Here is a 21,619-nt window from a genome sequence, read left to right on the forward strand (position 1 = left end):
GATGAAACCAAACTGGAACTGTTTGGTAGAAACACAACTTGTCGTGTTTGGAGAAAAAAGAATACTGAGTTGCATCCATCAAACACCATACCTACTGTAAAGCAAGGTGGTGGAAACATCATGCTTTGGGGCTGTTTCTCTGCAAAGGGGCCAGGACGACTGATCTGGGTACATGAAAGAATGAATGGGGCCATGTATCGTGAGATTTTGAGTGCAAACCTCCTTCCATCAGCAAGGGCATTGAAGATGAACCGTGGCTGGGTCTTTCAACATGACAATGATCCAAAGCACACCGCCAGGGCAACGAAGGAGTGGCTTCGTAAGAAGCCTTTCAAGGTCCTGGAGTGGCCTAGCCAGTCTCCAGATCTCAACCCTATAGAAAACCTTTGGAGGGAGTTGAAAGTCCGTGTTGCCAAGCGAAAAGCCAAAAACATCACTGCTCTAGAGGAGATCTGCATGGAGGAATGGGCCAACATACCAACAACAGTGTGTGGCAACCTTTTGAAGACTTACAGAAAACGTTTGACCTCTGTCATTGCCAACAAAGGATATATTACAAAGTATTGAGATGAAATTTTGTTTCTGACCAAATACTTATTTTCCACCATAATATGCAAATAAAATGTTAAAAAACAGACAATGTGATTTTCTGGATTTTTTTTTCTCAGTTTGTCTCCCATAGTTGAGGTCTACCTATGATGTAAATTACAGACGCCTCTCATCTTTTTAAGTGGTGGAACTTGCACTATTGCTGACTGACTAAATACTTTTTTGCCCCACTGTATATATATGTATATATATATATATATATACACATATATATATATATATATATATATATATATATATATATATATATATATATATATATCTTTTAGGACTACTTTACACTTTCTTTTTTAGAAATTCTGATGAGATACAAGGACTATTGGCATATGTGAACTTCTTAGGTCTATTGGGCGTACCGAACCGGTCAATGTAATTAGATAATACAAACTCCAATATACCAATATATTCTACATGAATTTTCTTTAAAAAAAATTGACTAAGTAAAAAAAAAGAAAAAATCACTAAGCACATGGCCAATAGTAAGAAGAATTTAGGGATGTGCCATGGGCAGAGGGACATAATGTGATGACATTTCTAACAATCTATTTATTCTTGTGCTCTTTTTCCAGAGCATCCAAGAACAGAGTCCGAATGGGAAAACAGTTTTGCTTTAAAAATGTTCCTCTTCCAGTTTGTCAACTTAAATAGCTCCATATTTTACATTGCTTTCTTCCTTGGCAGGTAAGAATGTGAAAACATATTCAATATTAGTAGTATGTAGGTAAGAAGAGCCTAATACCAAGACTTAGGCCACTGTACTCACAAGGGGAACATCTGCCCTAAATTCCAGGACAATCTGTGAACATAGAGCAATATTTTCCAGTGTTCATATAAAACTTGACATTATGATTGTAATATGATCATTTTACAAGTCACAGTTACAAGATATTCTTCTAACATATTGGCATATTTTACTTGTAATCTCTATGGTTCATTAATGTGTCTGTAAAAAAAAAAGGTGTCCAGAAGAAATCCAAAATTAAGTTGGCAACTATACATTTATTTTGGCATGTGATTAGTGGTGCAGAAAGCAGCATGAAAAGGATTGTCTACAACTTTATATAATTTGGGGTCGTGGCACCATCAGACCAGAGGTATAGTATGGGATACTTATTTGTATACTCTTATTCCCATCGGGCCGCACTTGTCAGTATGTACTTGGGGTTATATATTGCACTATGCCATTTGGTGGGAGAGATACTTTTGCCCTAATGACATTTGTATATATATGGCGGTGGGATTTAACCCCTTCCCGACCTGTGACACAGCGTATGCGTCATGAAAGTCGGTGCCAATCCGACCTGTGACGCATATGCTGTGTCACAGAAAGATCGCGTCCCTGCAGGCCGGGTGAAAGGGTTAACTCCCATTTCACCCGATCTGCAGGGACAGGAGGAGTGGTAGTTTAGCCCAGGGGGGGTGGCTTCACCCCCTCGTGGCTACGATCGCTCTGATTGGCTGTTGAAAGTGAAACTGCCAATCAGAGCGATTTGTAATATTTCACCTAAAAAAATGGTGAAATATTACAATCCAGCCATGGCCGATGCTGCAATATCATCGGCCATGGCTGGAAATACTAATGTGCCACCACCCCACCCCACCGATCGCCCCCCCCAGCCCCCCGATCTGTGGCCCGCTCCCCTCCGTCCTGTGCTCCGCTCCCCCGTCCTCCTGCCCGCTCCCCCCGTGCTCCAATCACACCCCCCGTGCTCCAATCAAACCCCCCCGCACTCCGATCCCCCCCGTGCTCCGAACCACCCCCCCTGCACACCGATCCACCCCCCCTGCACACCGATCCACCCGCCCGCACACCGATCACTCTCCCCCATGCTCCGATCCCTCCCCCCCCGTGCTCCGACGCCCCCCCGTGCCCTGATCTCCCCCCCCTGTGCCCTGATCTCCCCCCCTTATACTTACCGATCCTGGCGGGGTCCCGTCCGTCTTCTTCCCCGAGCGCCGCCATGTTCCAAAAAGGCGGGCGCATGCGCAGTGCGCCCGCCGAATCTGCCGGCCGGCAGATTCGTTCCAATGTGAATTTTGATCACTGTGATATAATCTATCACAGTGGTCAAAATAAAAAAACAGTAAATGACCCCCCCCATTTGTCCCCCATAGATAGGGACAATAATAAAATAAAGAATTTTTTTTTTTTTTCACTAAGGTTGGAGTTAGAACTAGGGGTAGGGTTAGGGGTAGGGTTAGGGGTAGGGTTAGGGTTAGGGTTAGGGGTAGGGTTAGGGGTAGGGGTAGGGGTAGGGTTAGGGGTAGGGTTAGGGGTAGGGTTAGGGGTAGGGTTAGGGGTAGGGTTAGGGGTAGGGTTAGGGTTTCGGTATGTGCACACGTATTCTGGTCCTCTGCGGATTTTTCCGCAGCGGATTTGATAAATCCGCAGTGCTAAACCGCTGCGGATTTATGGCAGATTTACCGCGGTTTTTCTGCGCATTTCACTGCGGTTTTACAACTGCGATTTTCTATTGGAGCAGTTGTAAAACCGCTGTGGAATCCGCAGAAAGAAGTGACATGCTGCGGAATGTAAACCGCTGCGTTTCCGTGCAGTTTTTCCGCAGCATGTGTACAGCGATTTTTGTTTCCCATAGGTTTACATTGAACTGTAAACTCATGGGAAACTGCTCCGGATCCGCAGCGTTTTCCGCAGCGTGTGCACATACCTTTAGAATTAGGCTATGTGCACACGGTGCGGATTTGGCTGCGGATCCGCAGCGGATTGGCCTCTGCGGATCCGCAGCAGTGTTCCATCAGGTTTACAGTACCATGTAAACCTATGGAAAACCAAATCCGCTGTGCCCATGGTGCGGAAAATACCGCACGGAAACGCTGCGTTGTATTTTCCGCAGCATGTCAATTCTTTGTGCGGATTCCGCAGCGTTTTACACCTATTCCTCAATAGGAATCCGCAGGTGAAATCCGCAGTAAATCCGCAGGTAAAACGCAGTGCCTTTTACCCGCGGATTTTTCAAAAATGGTGCGGAAAAATCTCACACGAATCCGCAACGTGGGTACATAGCCTTAGGGTTAGGGTTGGGTTGGAATTAGGGTTGTGGTTAGGGTTAGGGGTGTGTTGGGGTTAGGGTTGTGGTTAGGGGTGTGTTGCGGTTAGGGTTGTGGTTAGGGTTACGGCTACAGTTGGGATAAGGGTTAGGGGTGTGTTGGCGTTAGAATTGAGGGGTTTCCACTGTTTAGGCACATCAGGGGGTCTCCAAACGCAACATGGCGCCACCATTGATTCCAGCCAATCTTTCATTCAAAAAGTCAAATGGTGCTCCTTCCCTTCCGTGCCCCGACGTGTGCCCAAACAGTGGTTTACCCCCACATATGGGGTATCAGTGTACTCAGGACAAACTGGGCAACAATTACTGGGGTCCAATTTCTCCTGTTACCCTTGAGAAAATAAAAAATTGCTTGCTAAAACATCATTTTTGAGGAAAGTAAAATGATTTTTTATTTTCACGGCTCTGCGTTGTAAACGTCTGTGAAGCACTTGGGGGTTCAAAGTGCTCACCACATATCTAGATAAGTTCCTTGGGGGGTCTAGTTTCCAAAATGGGGTCACTTGTGGGGGGTTTCTACTGTTTAGGCACACCAGGGGCTCTGCAAACGCAACGTGACGCCCGTAGACCATTCCATCAAAGTCTGCATTTCAAAACGTCACTACTTGACTTCCGAGCCCCGACATGTGCCCAAACAGTGGTTTACCCCCACATATGGGGTATCAGCGTACTCAGGACAAACTGGGCAACAATTACTGGGGTCCAATTTCTCCTGTTACCCTTGAGAAAATAAAAAATTGCTTGCTAAAACATCATTTTTGAGGAAAGAAAAATGATTTTTTATTTTCACGGCTCTGCGTTGTAAACGTCTGTGAAGCACTTGGGGGTTCAAAGTGCTCACCACATATCTAGATAAGTTCCTTGGGGGGGTCTAGTTTCCAAAATGGGGTCACTTGTGGGGGGTTTCTACTGTTTAGGCACACCAGGGGCTCTGCAAACGCAACGTGACGCCCGCAGACCATTCCATCAAAGTCTGCATTTCAAAAGTCACTACTTCCCTTCTGAGCCCCGACGTGTGCCCAAACAGTGGTTTACCCCCACATATGGGGTATCAGCGTACTCAGGAGAAACTGGACAACAACTTTTGGGGTCCAATTTCTCCTGTAACCATTGGGAAAATAAAAAATTCTGGGCTAAAAAATTATTTTTGAGGAAAGAAAACGTATTTATTATTTTCACTGCTCTGTGTTATAAACTTCTGTGAAGCACTTGGGGGTTCAAAGTGCTCACCTCACATCTAGATAAGTTCCTTTCGGGGTCTAGTTTCTAAAATGGGGTCACTTGTGGGGGGTTTCTACTGTTTAGCCACATCAGGGGCTCTGCAAACGCAACGTAACGCCCGCAGAGCATTCCATCAAAGTCTGCATTTCAAAATGTCACTACTTGACTTCCGAGCCCCGACATGTGCCCAAACTGTGGTTTACCCCCACATATGGGGTATCAGCGTACTCAGGAGAAACTGTACAACAACTTTTGGGGTCAAATTTCTCCTTTTACCCTTGGGAAAATAATAAATTGCAGGCTAAAAAATCATTTTAGAGAAAATAAAATTTTTAATTTATTTTCATGGCTCTGCGTTATAAACTTCTGTGAAGCACTTGGAAGTTCAAAGTCCTCACCACACATCTAGATTAGTTCCTTTGGGGGTCTAGTTTCCAAAATGGGGTCATATGTGGGGGATCTCCAATGTTTAGGCACACAGGGGCTCTCCAAACGTGACATGGTGTCCGCTAATGATTGGAGCTAATTTTCCATTTAAAAAGCCAATTGGCGTGCCTTCCCTTCCGAGCCCTGCCGTGCGCCCAAACAGAGGTTTACCCCCACATATGGGGTATCAGCGTACTCAGGACAAACTGGACAACAACATTTGCGGTCCAATTTCTCCTATTACCCTTGGCAAAATAGGAAATTCCAGGCTAAAAATCATTTTTGAGGAAAGAAAAATTATTTTTTATTTTCATGGCTCTGCATTATAAACTTCTGTGAAGCACCTGGGGGTTTAAAGTGCTCAATATGCATCTAGATAAGTTCCTTGGGGGGTCTAGTTTCCAAAATGGGGTCACTTGTGGGGGAGCTCCAATGCATAGGCACACAGGGGCTCTCTAAACGCGACATGGTGTCCGCTAACAATTGGAGCTAATTTTCCATTCAAAAAGTCAAATGGCGCGCCTTCCCTTCCGAGCCCTGCCGTGTGCCCAAACAGTGGTTTACCCCCACATATGAGGTATCGGCGTACTCGGGAGAAATTGCCCAACAAATTTTAGGATTCATTTTATCCTATTGCCCATGTGAAAATGAAAAACTGAGGCGAAAAGAATTTTTTTGTGAAAAAAAAAGTACTTTTTCATTTTTACAGATCAATTTGTGAAGCACCTGAGGGTTTAAAGTGCTCAATATGCATCTAGATAAGTTCCTTGGGGGGTCTAGTTTCCAAAATGGGGTCATTTGTGGGGGAGCTCCAATGTTTAGGCACACGGGGGCTCTCCAAACACGACATGGTGTCCGCTAACGATGGAGATAATTTTTCATTCAAAAAGTCAAATGGCGCTCCTTCCCTTCCGAACCTTACCATGTGCCCAAACAGTGGTTTACCCCCACATGTGAGGTATCGGCGTACTCATGAGAAATTGCCCAACAAATTTTAGGATCCATTTTATCCTGTTACCCATGTGAAAATGAAAAAAATTGAGGCTAAAAGAATTTTTTTGTGAAAAAAAAGTACTTTTTCATTTTTACGGATCAATTTGTGAAGCCCCCGGGGGTTCAAAGTTCTCACTATGCATCTAGATAAGTTCCTTGGGGCGTCTAGTTTCCAAAATGGGGTCACGTGTGGGGGAGCTCCAATTTTTAGGCACACGGGGGCTCTCCAAACGTGACATGGTGTCCGCTAAAGAGTGGAGCCAATTTTTCATTCAAAAAGTCAAATGGCGCTCCTTCCCTTCCAAGCCCTGCCGTGCGCCCAAACAGTGGTTTACCCCCACATATGAGGTATCAGCGTACTCAGGACAAATTGGACAACAACTTTCGTGGTTCAGTTTCTCCTTGTACCATTGGGAAAATAAAAAAAATGTTGCTAAAAGATAATTTTTGTGACTAAAAAGTTAAATGTTCATTTTTTCCTTCCATGTTGCTTCTGCTGCTGTGAAGCACCTGAAGGGTTAAAAACTTCTTGAATGTGGTTTTGAGCACCTTGAGGGGTGCATTTTTTAGAATGGTGTCACTTTTGGGTATTTTCAGCCATATAGACCCCTCAAACTGACTTCAAATGTGAGGTGGTCCCTAAAAAAAATGGTTTTGTAAATTTCGTTGTAAAAATGAGAAATCGCTGGTCAAATTTTAACTCTTATAACTTCCTAGCAAAAAAAAATTTTGTTTCCAAAATTGTGCTGGTGTAAAGTAGACATGTGGGAAATGTTATTTATTAACTATTTTGTGTCACATAACTCTCTGGTTTAACAGAATAAAAATTCAAAATGTGAAAATTGCGAAATTTTCAAAATTTTCGCCAAATTTCCGTTTTTATCACAAATAAACGCAGAATTTATTGACCTAAATTTACCACTAACATGAAGCCCAATATGTCACGAAAAAACAATCTCAGAACCGCTAGGATCCGTTGAAGCGTTCCTGAGTTATTACCTCATAAAGGGACACTGGTCAGAATTGCAAAAAACGGCCAGGTCATTAAGGTCAAAATAGGCTGGGTCATGAAGGGGTTAATGTTGTTATAAGCTTACCTCTGGCCTGGGGTGCCTCTATATTGGTACCATCTCCATCATTACTGTTTTTAATAGTTTGTAATTCTGTCTGAAATAAAATTTTGTAGTTTTTTTGCACATTGATTTCTTCCTGTGCAGTTTTCTATAGGCTATAAACTTTATATAATGTATGTTGATGACCTTTCCTAAGGATATGTCATATCAGATCAGTAGGTACCTGACACGCTCACACCTATCAATCAGCTTTTTACAGCTCCAAAAAAGCAGAACTGCATGGCTCTATACACATCGTAGTGGTCTTTCTCCCTCACTGCAGCTCCATTCCTGTTGAAGTGAATGGGAAATGAGCAGCAGGACTCAAAATCATGAAATAGCTAATTAGTAAAGATGCCTGATGTCAGACCACCCCAATCTAATATTGATGACCTACTATAAGTGTAGCACTATGGCCGGCACCCCTGCATGGTGTCCCCTTTTCCTTCCATGCAGGGACAACTGCTTGCTCACCACCCTCCCCCTCGTTGTGGTCACAGTACGCTTCCTGCTTCCTTTTTGTGTGCACGCCACAGCTCCCGGAGGCACACCAATAGGAGGTATCTTGTATAAGACCCCCTTATCCCTTAGGGATTGGAGAATCAATGAGTTTAAATCATTAGGTAGTTAGTGTTCTACCAGTGTAGTTGTGAGGTCTCCTAGTCCCTTTGTGGCCAGTGTCCTAAACTCGTATCCCTGGTCCCAGTGCGACCAGTCTCCTGAACCCAAATCTCAGGTCTTGGTGCGGCCATTGCCTGAACATTGTCCCTTGGTCTTGGAGTGGCCAGTCCTAAATCCAAATTCCCCTTTTCCTGGTGCAACCAGTCCTGTTCCCGAAGTACCCTGGTCCCGGAGTTTCCATTCCTGAACTTGTCCCCTTGTCCTGCGGGGGCCAGTTCTGAATCTGAAGTCCCATATTCCTGGTATGGCTAGTCCTGTTCCTGAAGTCCCCTGCTCTCAGTGTAGTCAGTCCCTGATCCAGTATCATAGACTGGTGTGTCCGAACATAGCCCTAACCCTAATCTGTGTCAGCAAACCTGTGCAACTGCAGTACCCGGATGATTCACGGTGCTAGCAGGGATGTCACCGAGGTCAATGCAGTTCAGCCCGGCTAGGAACACAGCTTCAATGACATCACCACTATTCTCTGACACTGCACTAGCAGCAGTTCAGTGACCAGTGGTTCTGAGCCTGGACGGTCGCACCTTGGCATCATCCAGGTTGAAAACTGTTTTTCCCTCAGACTTGCGTGGGACAGATCGATGGACAGGTATGGTATATTGCTGTTTTATTATTTTTGGTTTATCACAAGAGAACGAGGGCTTTGGAGGAATTAGGTGAGGTTGTAAGTATGGTTTAATTGAGATCATTAAAGGAGTCTGTGACATTTTTTCAATTAAATTACTTTATTCTTGGTGTCTGTGTTTTCATACAATGTGACTATAGGGTTAGTAATGGGGCGTTTAACAGACGCCTCTCCAGGGCCAGACTGGGACTGAAAACTCAGCCCTGGCACAAAAGCCAAAACAGTCCACATTGAAGTCAATTAAATAGGAGTGTATTTTCTATGCAGCCTTCTCTGTACAGTTTGTGGGTGAGAAGACTAAGGGAGCTAAATAGGTGAAAAAGTTGGGAGATACGGCATTCTATGACTGCGCATATGCCCCATGACCGTGCTGACATTTTTGGTTTTGAAAAGAAAAAAAAATTGCAGCATGCTGTGAGTGGCTCCGAAATTCGGATCACGCGCACCTACAGGTGTTTTTCACAAAATTAGAATATCATCAAAAAGTGAATTTATTTCAGTTTTTCAATACAAAAAGTGAAACTCATATATTATATAGAGTCATTACAAACAAAGTGATCTATTTCACGTGTTTATTTCTGTTAATGTTGATGATTATGGCTTGCAGCCAATAAAAACCCAAAAGTCATTATCTCAGTAAATTAGAATTCTTTACAACACCAGCTTGAAAAATGATTTTAAAATAAATTTTTTTGCCCTACTGAAATTTATGTTCAGTAAATGCACTCAATACTTGGTTGGGGCTCCTTTTGCATCAATTACTGCATTAATGCGGCATGGCATGGAGGTGATCAGTCTGTGGCACTGCTGAGGGGTTATGGAAGCCCAGGTTGCTTTGATAGCAGCCTTCAGCTCGTCTGCATTGTTGGGTCTGGTTTTTTTTATATTCTTTATTTTTATTACTTTTTCTTTTTCTTTTATTATTCTATTTTTAACATTATTTGTCTTCACTTTATTTAGCATCAATAATATTTATTGTTGGAGAAATGAGTCTTCATCCTCAATTGTGAATCACAGCTCTGGATGCACATAATGGAATGGCAACACTGAATATGATTATTTTTGGATGATATTTCTATTATATATTTATATGTATATCTATACATGTTTATACAGTATGTACTGTATTTATTCTGCTTTGTCAGCACTAATGATTGATTGTTATACTGTTACACTGATGTTATACTGCTATTTGATGTATTTCTGTATTTTATGGCACTTCATGCACTTTCACTTTATTGTATTGTGGTTTATTCATGATTTTATGTGGTTTTTGTATGTATTTAAATTGTTATATATGTGGTACCTTTCAAGCCGATGTTGGACATGGCAAAACAACGTCCCGTTCCAATGGGAGGGATTCAGAATCTGTTGTCACTGGTGCGCATGTCTCCGATGTGGTCGCGGGCTGCGGCATCATTGCCGGCGCCTGGTAGTGACGTATGCAGGTCATTGACATCATCGGGGCTTTCCCCGTGACCCGCAGCGCCATGATGGCGCCGGAGTGATGCGGCTCTGCTGCGCCCGCCTCGGCCACATGCGCCGCTAATTGTGATCATTAGGTGGCTATTTAAGGAAGAGAATGGGGAATATGGATTATCACTCTGCCCCCTGAGGAAGCTGTTGTGAAACGCGCGTAGAGGCGCGTGGCTATCCCTATGGACAAGAGCAAGGGTAAGTTCTACTAATGGTCTCGGGTCTCCCTAAGCTTTTCACATAGCCACTTGGCTGCCTGATATGGAGGGATTTTACCGCCCGCGATCTATGTGATTATATTGAGCTATATCTGAGACTATATGCACTAGGCATTTGATTTTTGGATCCTTGTGTTGACCATGTATGGAATAGCGGCCTATGTTCTTGTCCTGTGGGTGCCATCACTCTTGGTGCACCATTAACCCTATCTTTTGCTCTGTTCTGGATATTGTCCTACATTATTTATTTTATATAACTTAATTAAATAAAATTTACTATTCTTTATTATACTTTGTGGTTGTTTGCTCCAATATTCTTTTTGTTTTGATTGTTGGGTCTGGTGTCTCATCTTCCTCTTGACAATACCCTATAGATTCTCTACGGGGTTAAGGCCAGGCAAGTTTGCTGCCAATCAAGCACAGTGATACTGTTGTTTATGAACCAGGTATTTGTACTTTTGGCAGTGTGGACAGGTGCCAAGTCCTGCTGGAGAATGACATTTCCATCTCCAAAACGCTTGTCGGCAGAGGGAAGCATGAAGTGCTCTAAAATGTCCTGGTAGACGGCTGTGCTGACTTTGGTCTTGATAAAGCACAGTGGACCTACACCAGCAGATGACATGGCTCCCCAAACCATCATTGATTGTGGAAACTTCACACTAGACCTCAAGCAGCTTGGATTGTGGTCTCTACTACTCTTCCTCCAGACTCTGGGATCTTGATTTCCAAGGTCTAGTGTGTATTATCCACAATCAGTGATGGTTTGGGGAGCCATGTCATCTGCTGGGGTAGGTCCACTGTGTTTTATCAAGACCAAAGTCAGTGCAGCCGTCTACCAGGACATTTTAGAGCACTTCATGCTTCCCTCTGCCGACAAGCTTTTTGGGGATGGACATTTCATTTTCCATCAGGACTTGGCACCTGTCCACACTGCCAAAAGTACCAATACCTGGTTTAAAAACAACAGTATCACTGTGCTTGATTGGCAGCAAACTCGCCTGACCTTAACCCTCACCTCACCTCCATGCCACGCTGCATTGATGCAGTAATTGATGCAAAAGGAGCCCCAACCAAGTATTGAGTGCATTTACTGAACATACATACATATTTATTATGATGGAATATAGGCTGAACTGGATGGACAAATGTCTTTTTTCGGCCTTACTAACTATGTTACTATGTTACTATGTTACATTTCAGTAAGTCAACATTTTGGATTTTAAAATCATTTTTCAAGCTGTTGTTATAAAGAATTCTAATTTACTGAGATAATGACTTTTGGGTTTTCATTGTCATTGTTTCCATAATCATGAATATTAACAGAAATAAACACGTGAAATAGATCACTCTGTTTGTAATGACTATAGAATGTATGAGTTTCACTTTTTGTATTGAAGTGAACTGAAATAAATTCACTTTTTGATGATATTCTAATTTTGTGAGAAGCGCCTGTATACAAGTCTATGGGTGCTTGTAACATGTCAGACTACAATCTGTTTTAAGCGGACAAAGAGAATGGAGAAGTTGGAAAAATGAAGAGTGCGATCAATATCATTACCATAAACAAATAGATTCTCTGGCATCATCAATCTTGTGAATGAGCCCTTAATGATATGACCATATAAAGAAAAAATTAAAGGGTTTGTCCATGTACTAAAAATGGCCAGTCCTCCAGCCAGTCCTGCACCAGGAGCTTATTTGGCCAAGATGATCTGATTTATATAGGGACTGATTGTCCAGCACTGATAGAAATCAGATAATCTTGGCTAAATAAGCTCCTGGTGCAAAACTGGCTGGAGGACTGGAAGAAAATATATTTCTCATCAGCCCCAAAAGTCAGCCACCAGCAAGTTCTGGAACAGAGAATGGAAACATAAATATTTAAAAGGGTTGTCTACTACTTTAACACTGATAACCTATCCTTAAGATAGGTCATCATGCTTGATCGGTGTTGGTGCAACACCTGGCACCACTGCAAGTCAGCTGTTCTCAGTGCCGGCAGGAACTGCTCAGTTCCAGAATTGCACAGCACAGCCCAATCAACTGAATAGTAGCCACAATTGGGTACTGCACGTCCGCCCCTTTATTTGAATAGGTACCAAATGTGCATTACCCCACCACTATACAGTATGTAGAGCTGTGGTGTGTGCTGTATCTGAGCAGTTCCTGCTGGCACCGAGTACATCAGATCTGCGGTGGCGCCAGGTGATGCACCCACACAGACCAGACATTGATCACCTATCCTAAGGAAAGGTCATCAATGTTGAAGCAGTTTACACCTCCTTAAATTTATTACATTTTTCCCTGGGTTGAGATAGACATTAACTCACCCAGTGACCCAGACTGCTGCAGATCGGGGCAGGAACGACAACACACCGCGGCCGACTGCTGGTCTGAAGCTAATTAGGTGGCTGCCAGGGGTGTACATAGACATCATGGGACCCCATAGCAAAAGTCCTAATAGCCCTACGCATGATATGATGGCCCCACATACAGTCCTGCACATAATAGAATGGCCCCACATATAATGCCCCATATCCAGTATGATGGCCTCACATATAATGCCACATATACAGTATGATGGCCCCACATATAACCCCCCCATATACTGTATGATGGCCCACATATAAAGCCCCATATCCAGTATGATGGCCTCACATATAATGCCACATATACAGTATGATGGCCCCACATATAACCCCCCATATACTGTATGATGGCCCACATATAAAGCCCCATATCCAGTATGATGGCCTCACATATAATGCCACATATACAGTATGATGGCCCCACATATAACCCCCCCATATAGTATGAAGGCAATGTTTACCCATGTAGTATGATGTCTTCACATATAAACCCCACCCCTCTATATAGATTGATGGCGCCACATATACTCCAACCCCCAAACATATACCACCCCCATATAGTTTGATGGACATACAAAGTACTGATTGATTAAAAAATAATTAAATAAAAATACTCCTCTCCTCTCTTCATTCCCCGCTGCTACAGCCAGGCCGCGGATACGACTGCAACTGCAACGTTACTAGGGCTGGAGAGCAGAATGCAGACTCTCTACCAAGAGGACGCGCTGACATATGAAAGTGTCAGCGCATCCCTGGCTACAGCCACATGTGTGTCGCAGTGTTCAGTTGATGAACGCTGCATGCGCGTGCGCCCCGTGCCCGGAGTTCCTGAACCCCAGCAGGTGCCTGGAAAAGGGGCCGGCAGCCATAGAACTGGTCTGGCGGCCCCCAAACAGCGCCACACCGAGGCTCACCGAGAAAATGCCCGGAAGAGCAGATTAGCAATTTAAGCCTGTGTTTCCCTATTATTAACCTGAGGGCTTGATGTCATTGGACAATACAAAGGTGACATCAACCCCCCACCTATCACCCCACTTGCCACTGCTACAGGGCAAGTGGGAAGAGCCAAGCAAAGTGCCAGAATTGGCGCATCTTATAGATGTGCCATTTCTGGGCAGCTGTGGGCTGCTGTTTTTAGGCTGGGGGAGCCAATATCCATGGCCCCTTACCAGCCTGAGAATACCAACCCCCAGCTGTCTGCTTCAGCAAGGTTGCTTGTCAAAAATGGGGGGGACCCCACTCCTTTTTTAAATTATTTATTTAAATAATTAAAAAATATGGCTTGGAGACCCTTCTATTCCTGATATCTAGCGTTGCTGAAGCTGACACCTGAGGGTTGCAGTTCCCAGCTGTGAGTTTTGCCGGGTTGGCTAACAAAAATAAAAATACAGGGGAACCAATGCCGTTTTTTTTTTTAATTATTTGCAGCGCAGGAGCTGCTGGTGAATACTCCCACTCGCCACTCTTGCTCTCGCTATTATTAGCGGCAGCAGGTATCGGATAATGGGAGCAGTTGTCCCATCAGCTGACACCAGTGACCGGAGGTAAACATTATACCTCCGATCACAGCTGAGTGCTCACACTGTCTTTTGATAGCGTGGGAACTGCAGCTCTCTGACCAGCAGGGATGATTTCAACGCCGATCAGAAGCGGTGTTTGCCGCGCTGTCATGCACATTACAGCGCAGTAAATACTGGATATTTGGGCCCTCCTTTCAAGTAAACGGGGTTCGGGTTCCGGTCCGGGTACCGGTCTGGTGTCCGACCCTAAACTTTCTGTAACTGTTCGGCCGAATCTGCCGGACCTGAACATCCAGGTGTCCGCCCATCTCTAGTCATTACTAATACAATCAAATTCCTTGATGTTGTCTACAACATGGCTCAGTAGTCCGGTAGGGCTGCTGGCTAATTGTATTCACAATTAAGAGAATTATAGTCAGGCACTCATTATGAATGCATGCATTCACCAGTTAGATATCCAAGAAATGTGTGTATGTGATAGTCTGTGAATATTATATAACGCATGTGTTTTACTAAACATAGTGCTGTAAGTGCTACCAAATATTATACCATGAGGCGTAAAGCTGAACATTGGGATTTCCCACTGAGTGAAAAGAATGTAACAAATTTATATTGCAAGAGGAATTGAGGGTAAATTTTAAAAACCCTGTCTGACCACAACCTGCAAATGTTAGCTGTCTTGTCTGCAGCAATGTAGCTTCTTGAATATAAACATGTACTTACATACTGTATGGAGATCAAACTAGTTTACTGTACTGATTCAGAGATTTAATAAAACAAAATGTTAATTCTTTACAGATTTGCTGGGAGACCTGGAAAATATAACAGACTTTTCCAAAGATGGAGGCTGGAGGAGGTAAATTGGTGACTGTCTTTTGTCCGGTTCTTAGAAATTCCACTCATTGATTACTTAGTAATATTTGTTTCTAGAAAACTTGATACCAACCAACTTTGCTGAAATACATCACTTAGGCCTTGGTTTTACCATTTAGTTTTCCTGCACTTCCAAACCAAATATCCCTAAATGTGTTTATTCCTCCCATTTAGCTGTAGTCACAATTTTTTTTGTGAGTCTGGAATAGTTGGCTGACAACTAGAGATGATCAAATCAGCCAAGATTTCAATTTGACAGACCCCAGAGCATAAAAAACTTAAGATGGAGAAAAAACAATGAACTAATACTCATGTTACTGCTCACCACTCTGGCTGCCCCGCTGGTTCTTGGTGTCTCTTTTTGCAGCCGCCGAGGCAAGAAATTAAAGTTGTTGGAAACTATGTCACAATACTTTATCGGAACACTCCTGTAAAAAATGAGGAGTCTAATGCCTCTGGCCACTGAAGTACCCAGATATCTTTGTGGTGTGCAAGGTCGGCTCACTTAGCTGCTCCTCGAGGCAGACACAGGATTCACATGTGGTTAACATCTCTGGGTGGTTTATTGCACCATAAACCAAAAAACTCAAACTGGTAACAGAAAACAGCCTGTCCAGCTCAAATGAAAATAAAAAGTTCTTATACAGTCCTGCCCTGGTCCTCTGGGACAACACATATGGCAGCTCTCTCAGGAGCTAGCAGTCCGGAGGCTTCTTATCTCCACATAACACTGACAGAGGGAAAAAAAATTGGCTGGACATTTATATCCTCAGCCACACCCTTGAGGTGGAGATATGGTGAGTAGGTATCCCGCCCATCTCTTTACCTACTCACCTAATAACTCACCCATAACATGACCACTTAACTCTTTCAGTACATAGCATGCTGACAAGAAACTTATGGGTTTCTAGGTCGCGGAGGAAAGCAATCTACGTGACACATATTCCCCCCTTCTGCCCAAAGCTGGGGGCTTTGGCACCTTCAGACACCAAACAGGGAATTTGGGAGAGGGCATCTGCATTCCCATGTGACTTTCCGGGCCTGTGTTCTACTTGGAACTTGAAATCTTGGAGGCCTAAGAACCACCTAGCCACCTGGGCATTCTTACCCTTTTTCTTCCTTAGCTGTTGTGAATTCTGTGGCAGAGCTCCCTCCTGTGGTCACAAGTGGTACTTCGGCTGATTCTCTCTGGGAGCTTCCGTTTGTGGAGGAAACTGGTACTGCTGCTTCTGAGTTTCCTCCCTCAGGTGATCTGGTGAGGTCGTTAGGTGCTTCTCTACTTAACCCCACCTAATGCTTTGATTCATGCTTCCTGTCAATGTTCCAGTGTTGGACTTGTGTTTCTCTGGATCATTCCTGTGGCCTGCTGCTCTGCATAGCTAAGTGCTTCTTTGCTATTTGTTGCTATTTTTTCTGTCCAGCTTGTCTATTTGTTTTGCTGGAAGCTCTGGGACGCAAAGGGTGTACCTCCGTGCCGTTAGTTCGGTACGGAGGGTCTTTTTGCCCCCTTTGCGTGGTTTTCTTTAGGGTTTTGTGTAGACCGCAAAGTTATCTTTCCTATCCTCGTTCTGTCTAGAATATCGGGCCTCACTTTGCTGAATCTATTTCATCCCTACGTTTGTCTTTTCATCTTACTCACAGTCATTATATGTGGGGGGCTGCCTTTTCCTTTTGGGTATTTCTCTGAGGCAAGGTAGGCTTATTTTTCTATCTTCAGGCTAGTTAGTTTCTCAGGCTGTGTCGAGTTGCATAGGTAGCGTTAGGCGCAATCCACGGCTGCCTCTAGTTGTGTTTGGAGAGGATCTGGGATTGCGGTCTGCAGAGTTCCCACGTCTCAGAGCTCGTTCTGTTATTTTGGGTTATTGTCAGATCACTGTGTGTGCTCTGACCTTCATGTTCATTGTGATACTGAATTGCTTTTCACAACAGTACAGGAAGCCAAAAGTACTAATGATTCTCAATAGAGGGAAAAAAGAAGTTCTGAGACCATTTTTTTTCCTTTGCACTGTGTTTTGCCTTTTTTTTTTTCCCCTAGACATTTGGGTGGTTCAGGACACAGGTGTGGACATGGAGATTCAGGGTCTGTGCTCTTCAATGGATAATCTCGTTATAAATGTACAAAAGATTCAAGATTTGGTGGTTCAGAAGCCTATTTTTGAACCAAGAATTCCTATTCCTGATTTGTTTTATGGTGATAGAGTCAAGTTTGTGAATTTCAAAAATAATTGCAAACTGTTTTTGGCCTTGAAACCTCACTCCTCTGGTGACCCAGCTCAACAAGTGAGAATTATTATTTCTTTTTTGCGTGGCGACTCTCAAGACTGGGCATTTTCCCTTGCGCCAGGAGATCCTGCATTAAGTAATATTGATGTGTTTTTCCTGGCGCTCGGATTGCTGTACGATGAGCCTAATTCAGTGGATCAGGCAGAGAAAAATTTGCTGGCTTTGTGTCAGGGTCAGGATGAGATAGAGGTATACTGTCAGAAATTTAGAAAGTGGTCTGTACTCACTCAATGGAATGAAGCTGCGCTCGCAGCGATTTTCAGAAAGGGTCTCTCTGAAGCCCTTAAGGATGTCATGGTGGGATTTCCTATGCCTGATGGTCTGAATGAATCTATGTCTTTGGCCATTCAGATCGGTCGACGCTTGCGTGAGCGTAAAGTTGTGCACCATTTGGCAGTATTACCTGAGATTAAACCTAAGCCTATGCAGTGCGATAGGACTTTGTCCAGAGTTGAACGGCATGAACACAGACGTCTGAATGGTCTGTGTTTCTACTGTGGTGATTCCACTCATGCTATCTCTGATTGTCCTAAGGGCTCTAAGCGGTTCGCTAGGTCTGCCACCATTGGTACGGTACAGTCAAAATTTCTTCTGTCCGTTACCTTGATCTGTTCTTTATCATCGTATTCTGTCATGGCATTTGTGGATTCAGGCGCTGCCCTGAATTTGATGGACTTGGAGTATGCTAAGCGTTGTGGGTTTTTCTTGGAGCCCTTGCAGTGTCCTATTCCATTGAGAGGAATTGATGCTACACCTTTGGCCAAGAATAAGCCTCAGTACTGGACCCAGCTGACCATGTGCATGGCTCCTGCACATCAGGAGGATATTCGCTTTCTGGTGTTGCATAATCTGCATGATGTGGTCGTGTTGGGGTTGCCATGGCTACAAGTCCATAATCCAGTATTAGATTGGAAATCCATGTCGGTGTCCAGCTGGGGTTGTCAGGGGGTACATGGTGATGTTCCATTTCTGTCAATTTCGTCATCCACCCCTTCTGAGGTCCCAGAGTTCTTGTCTGATTACGGGGATGTATTTGATGAGCCCAAGTCCGATACCCTACCTCCGCATAGGGATTGTGATTGTGCTATCAATTTGATTCCTGGTAGTAAATTCCCAAAAGGTCGATTGTTTAATTTATCTGTACCTGAGCACACCGCTATGCGCAGTTATGTGAAGGAATCCCTGGAGAAGGGACATATTCGCCCGTCATCGTCGCCATTAGGAGCAGGGTTCTTTTTTGTAGCCAAGAAGGATGGTTCGCTGAGACCTTGTATAGATTACCGCCTTCTTAATAAGATCACGGTTAAATTTCAGTACCCCTTGCCATTGTTATCTGATCTGTTTGCTCGGATTAAGGAGGCTAGTTGGTTCACAAAGATAGATCTTAGTGGTGCGTATAATCTGGTGCGAATTAAGCAAGGCGATGAATGGAAAACTGCATTTAATACGCCCGAGGGTCATTTTGAGTATCTAGTGATGCCGTTCGGACATGCCAATGCTCCATCAGTGTTTCAGTCCTTTATGCATGACATCTTCCGAGAGTACCTGGATAAATTCCTGATTGTGTACTTGGATGACATTTTGATCTTCTCGGATGATTGGGAGTCTCATGTGAAGCAGGTCAGAACGGTTTTTCAGGTCCTGCGTGCTAATTCTTTGTTTGTGAAGGGATCAAAGTGTCTCGTTGGTGTGCAGAAGGTTTCATTTTTGGGGTTCATCTTTTCCCCTTCTACTATCGAGATGGATCCTGTTAAGGTCCAAGCCATCCATGATTGGACTCAGCCGACATCTCTGAAAAGTCTGCAAAAGTTCCTGGGCTTTGCCAATTTTTATCGTCGCTTCATCTGCAATTTTTCTAGTATTGCTAAACCATTGACCGATTTGACCAAGAAGGGTGCTGATGTGGTCAATTGGTCTTCTGCTGCTGTGGAAGCTTTTCAGGAGTTGAAGCGTCGTTTTTCTTCTGCCCCTGTGTTGTGTCAACCAGATGTTTCTCTTCCATTCCAGGTCGAGGTTGATGCTTCTGAGATTGGAGCAGGGGCTGTTTTGTCGCAGAGAGGTTCTGATTGCTCAGTGATGAAACCATGCGCTTTCTTTTCCAGGAAGTTTTCGCCTGCTGAGCGAAATTACGATGTGGGCAACCGAGAGTTGCTGGCCATGAAGTGGGCATTCGAGGAGTGGCGTCATTGGCTTGAAGGAGCTAAGCATCGCGTGGTGGTCTTGACTGATCATAAGAACTTGACTTATCTCGAGTCTGCCAAGCGGTTGAATCCTAGACAGGCTCGTTGGTCGCTGTTTTTTGCCCGTTTTGACTTTGTGATTTCGTACCTTCCGGGCTCTAAAAATGTGAAGGCGGATGCTCTGTCTAGGAGTTTTGTGCCCGACTCTCCGGGTTTGTCTGAGCCGGCGGGTATCCTCAAGGAAGGAGTAATTGTGTCTGCCATCTCCCCTGATTTGCGGCGGGTGCTGCAAAAATTTCAGGCTAATAAACCTGATCGTTGTCCAGCGGAGAAACTGTTTGTCCCGGATAGGTGGACAAATAAAGTGATCTCTGAGGTTCATTGTTCGGTGTTGGCTGGTCATCCTGGAATCTTTGGTACCAGAGAGTTAGTGGCTAGATCCTTTTGGTGGCCATCTCTGTCGCGGGATGTGCGTACTTTTGTGCAGTCCTGTGGGATTTGTGCTCGGGCTAAGCCCTGCTGTTCTCGTGCCAGTGGGTTGCTTTTGCCCTTGCCGGTCCCGAACAGACCTTGGACACACATCTCTATGGATTTTATTTCAGATCTTCCCGTCTCTCAAAAGATGTCAGTCATTTGGGTGGTCTGTGATCGCTTTTCTAAGATGGTCCAACTGGTACCCTTGTCCAAGTTGCCTTCCTCCTCTGATTTGATGCCATTGTTCTTCCAGCATGTGGTTCGTTTGCATGGCATTCCAGAGAATATCGTTTCTGACAGAGGTTCCCAGTTTGTTTCGAGGTTTTGGCGAACCTTTTGTGGTAGGATGGGCATTGACTTGTCTTTTTCCTCGGCTTTTCATCCTCAGACTAATGGCCAGACCGAACGAACCAATCAGACCTTGGAAACATATCTGAGATGCTTTGTTTCTGCCGATCAGGATGACTGGGTGTCCTTTTTGCCTTTGGCTGAGTTCGCCCTTAATAATCGGGCCAGCTCGGCTACCTTGGTTTTGCCATTTTTCTGCAATTCTGGGTTCCATCCTCGTTTCTCTTCAGGACAGGTTGAGTCTTCGGACTGTCCTGGTGTGGATACTGTGGTGGACAGGTTGCAGCAGATTTGGACTCATGTAGTGGACAATTTGACCTTGTCCCAGGAGAAGGCTCAACGTTTCGCTAATCGCAGACGCCGTGTGGGTCCCTGACTTCGTGTTGGGGATTTGGTTTGGTTATCTTCTCGTCATATTCCTATGAAGGTTTCCTCTCCGAAGTTTAAACCTCGTTTCATTGGTCCTTATAGGATTTCTGAGGTTATTAATCCTGTGTCTTTTCGTCTGACCCTCCCAGATTCTTTTTTCATACATAACGTCTTCCATAGGTCATTGTTGCGGAGATACGTGGCACCTATGGTTCCATCTGTTGAGCCTCCTGCCCCGGTTTTGGTGGAGGGGGAATTGGAGTATATTGTGGAGAAGATTTTGGATTCTCGTGTTTCAAGACGGAAACTCCAGTATCTGGTTAAATGGAAGGGTTATGCTCAGGAGGATAATTCCTGGGTTTTTGCCTCTGATGTCCATGCTCCCGATCTTGTTCGTGCCTTTCATGTGGCTCATCCTGGTCGGCCTGGGGGCTCTGGTGAGGGTTCGGTGACCCCTCCTCAAAGGGGGGGTACTGTTGTGAATTCTGTGGCAGAGCTCCCTCCTGTGGTCACAAGTGGTACTTCGGCTGATTCTCTCTGGGAGCTTCCGTTTGTGGAGGAAACTGGTACTGCTGCTTCTGAGTTTCCTCCCTTAGGTGATGTGGTGAGGTCATTAGGTGCTTCTCTACTTAACCCCACCTAATGCTTTGATTCATGCTTCCTGTCAATGTTCCAGTGTTGGACTTGTGTTTCTCTGGATCATTCCTGTGGCCTGCTGCTCTGCATAGCTAAGTGCTTCTTTGCTATTTGTTGCTATTTTTTCTGTCCAGCTTG

At 44.4% G+C, this 21,619-nt stretch overlaps 1 protein-coding gene across 2 annotated transcripts in view; it reads left to right on the forward strand.

The window, feature by feature from the left end:
- ANO3 (anoctamin 3) overlaps positions 1–21,619 on the forward strand; it is a 745,314-nt gene that overhangs the window by 695,639 nt on the left and 28,056 nt on the right. For both annotated transcript variants that reach the window (XM_069740331.1, XM_069740330.1), the window contains 2 exons: positions 1,179–1,290; positions 15,117–15,174. In XM_069740331.1, the coding sequence (XP_069596432.1) occupies positions 1,179–1,290; positions 15,117–15,174 (170 nt within the window). The remainder of the gene's footprint in view (positions 1–1,178; positions 1,291–15,116; positions 15,175–21,619) is intronic.

This window comes from Ranitomeya imitator, chromosome 9 (genome assembly GCF_032444005.1).
Source record: "Ranitomeya imitator isolate aRanImi1 chromosome 9, aRanImi1.pri, whole genome shotgun sequence".
Lineage (NCBI taxonomy): Eukaryota > Metazoa > Chordata > Amphibia > Anura > Dendrobatidae > Ranitomeya > Ranitomeya imitator.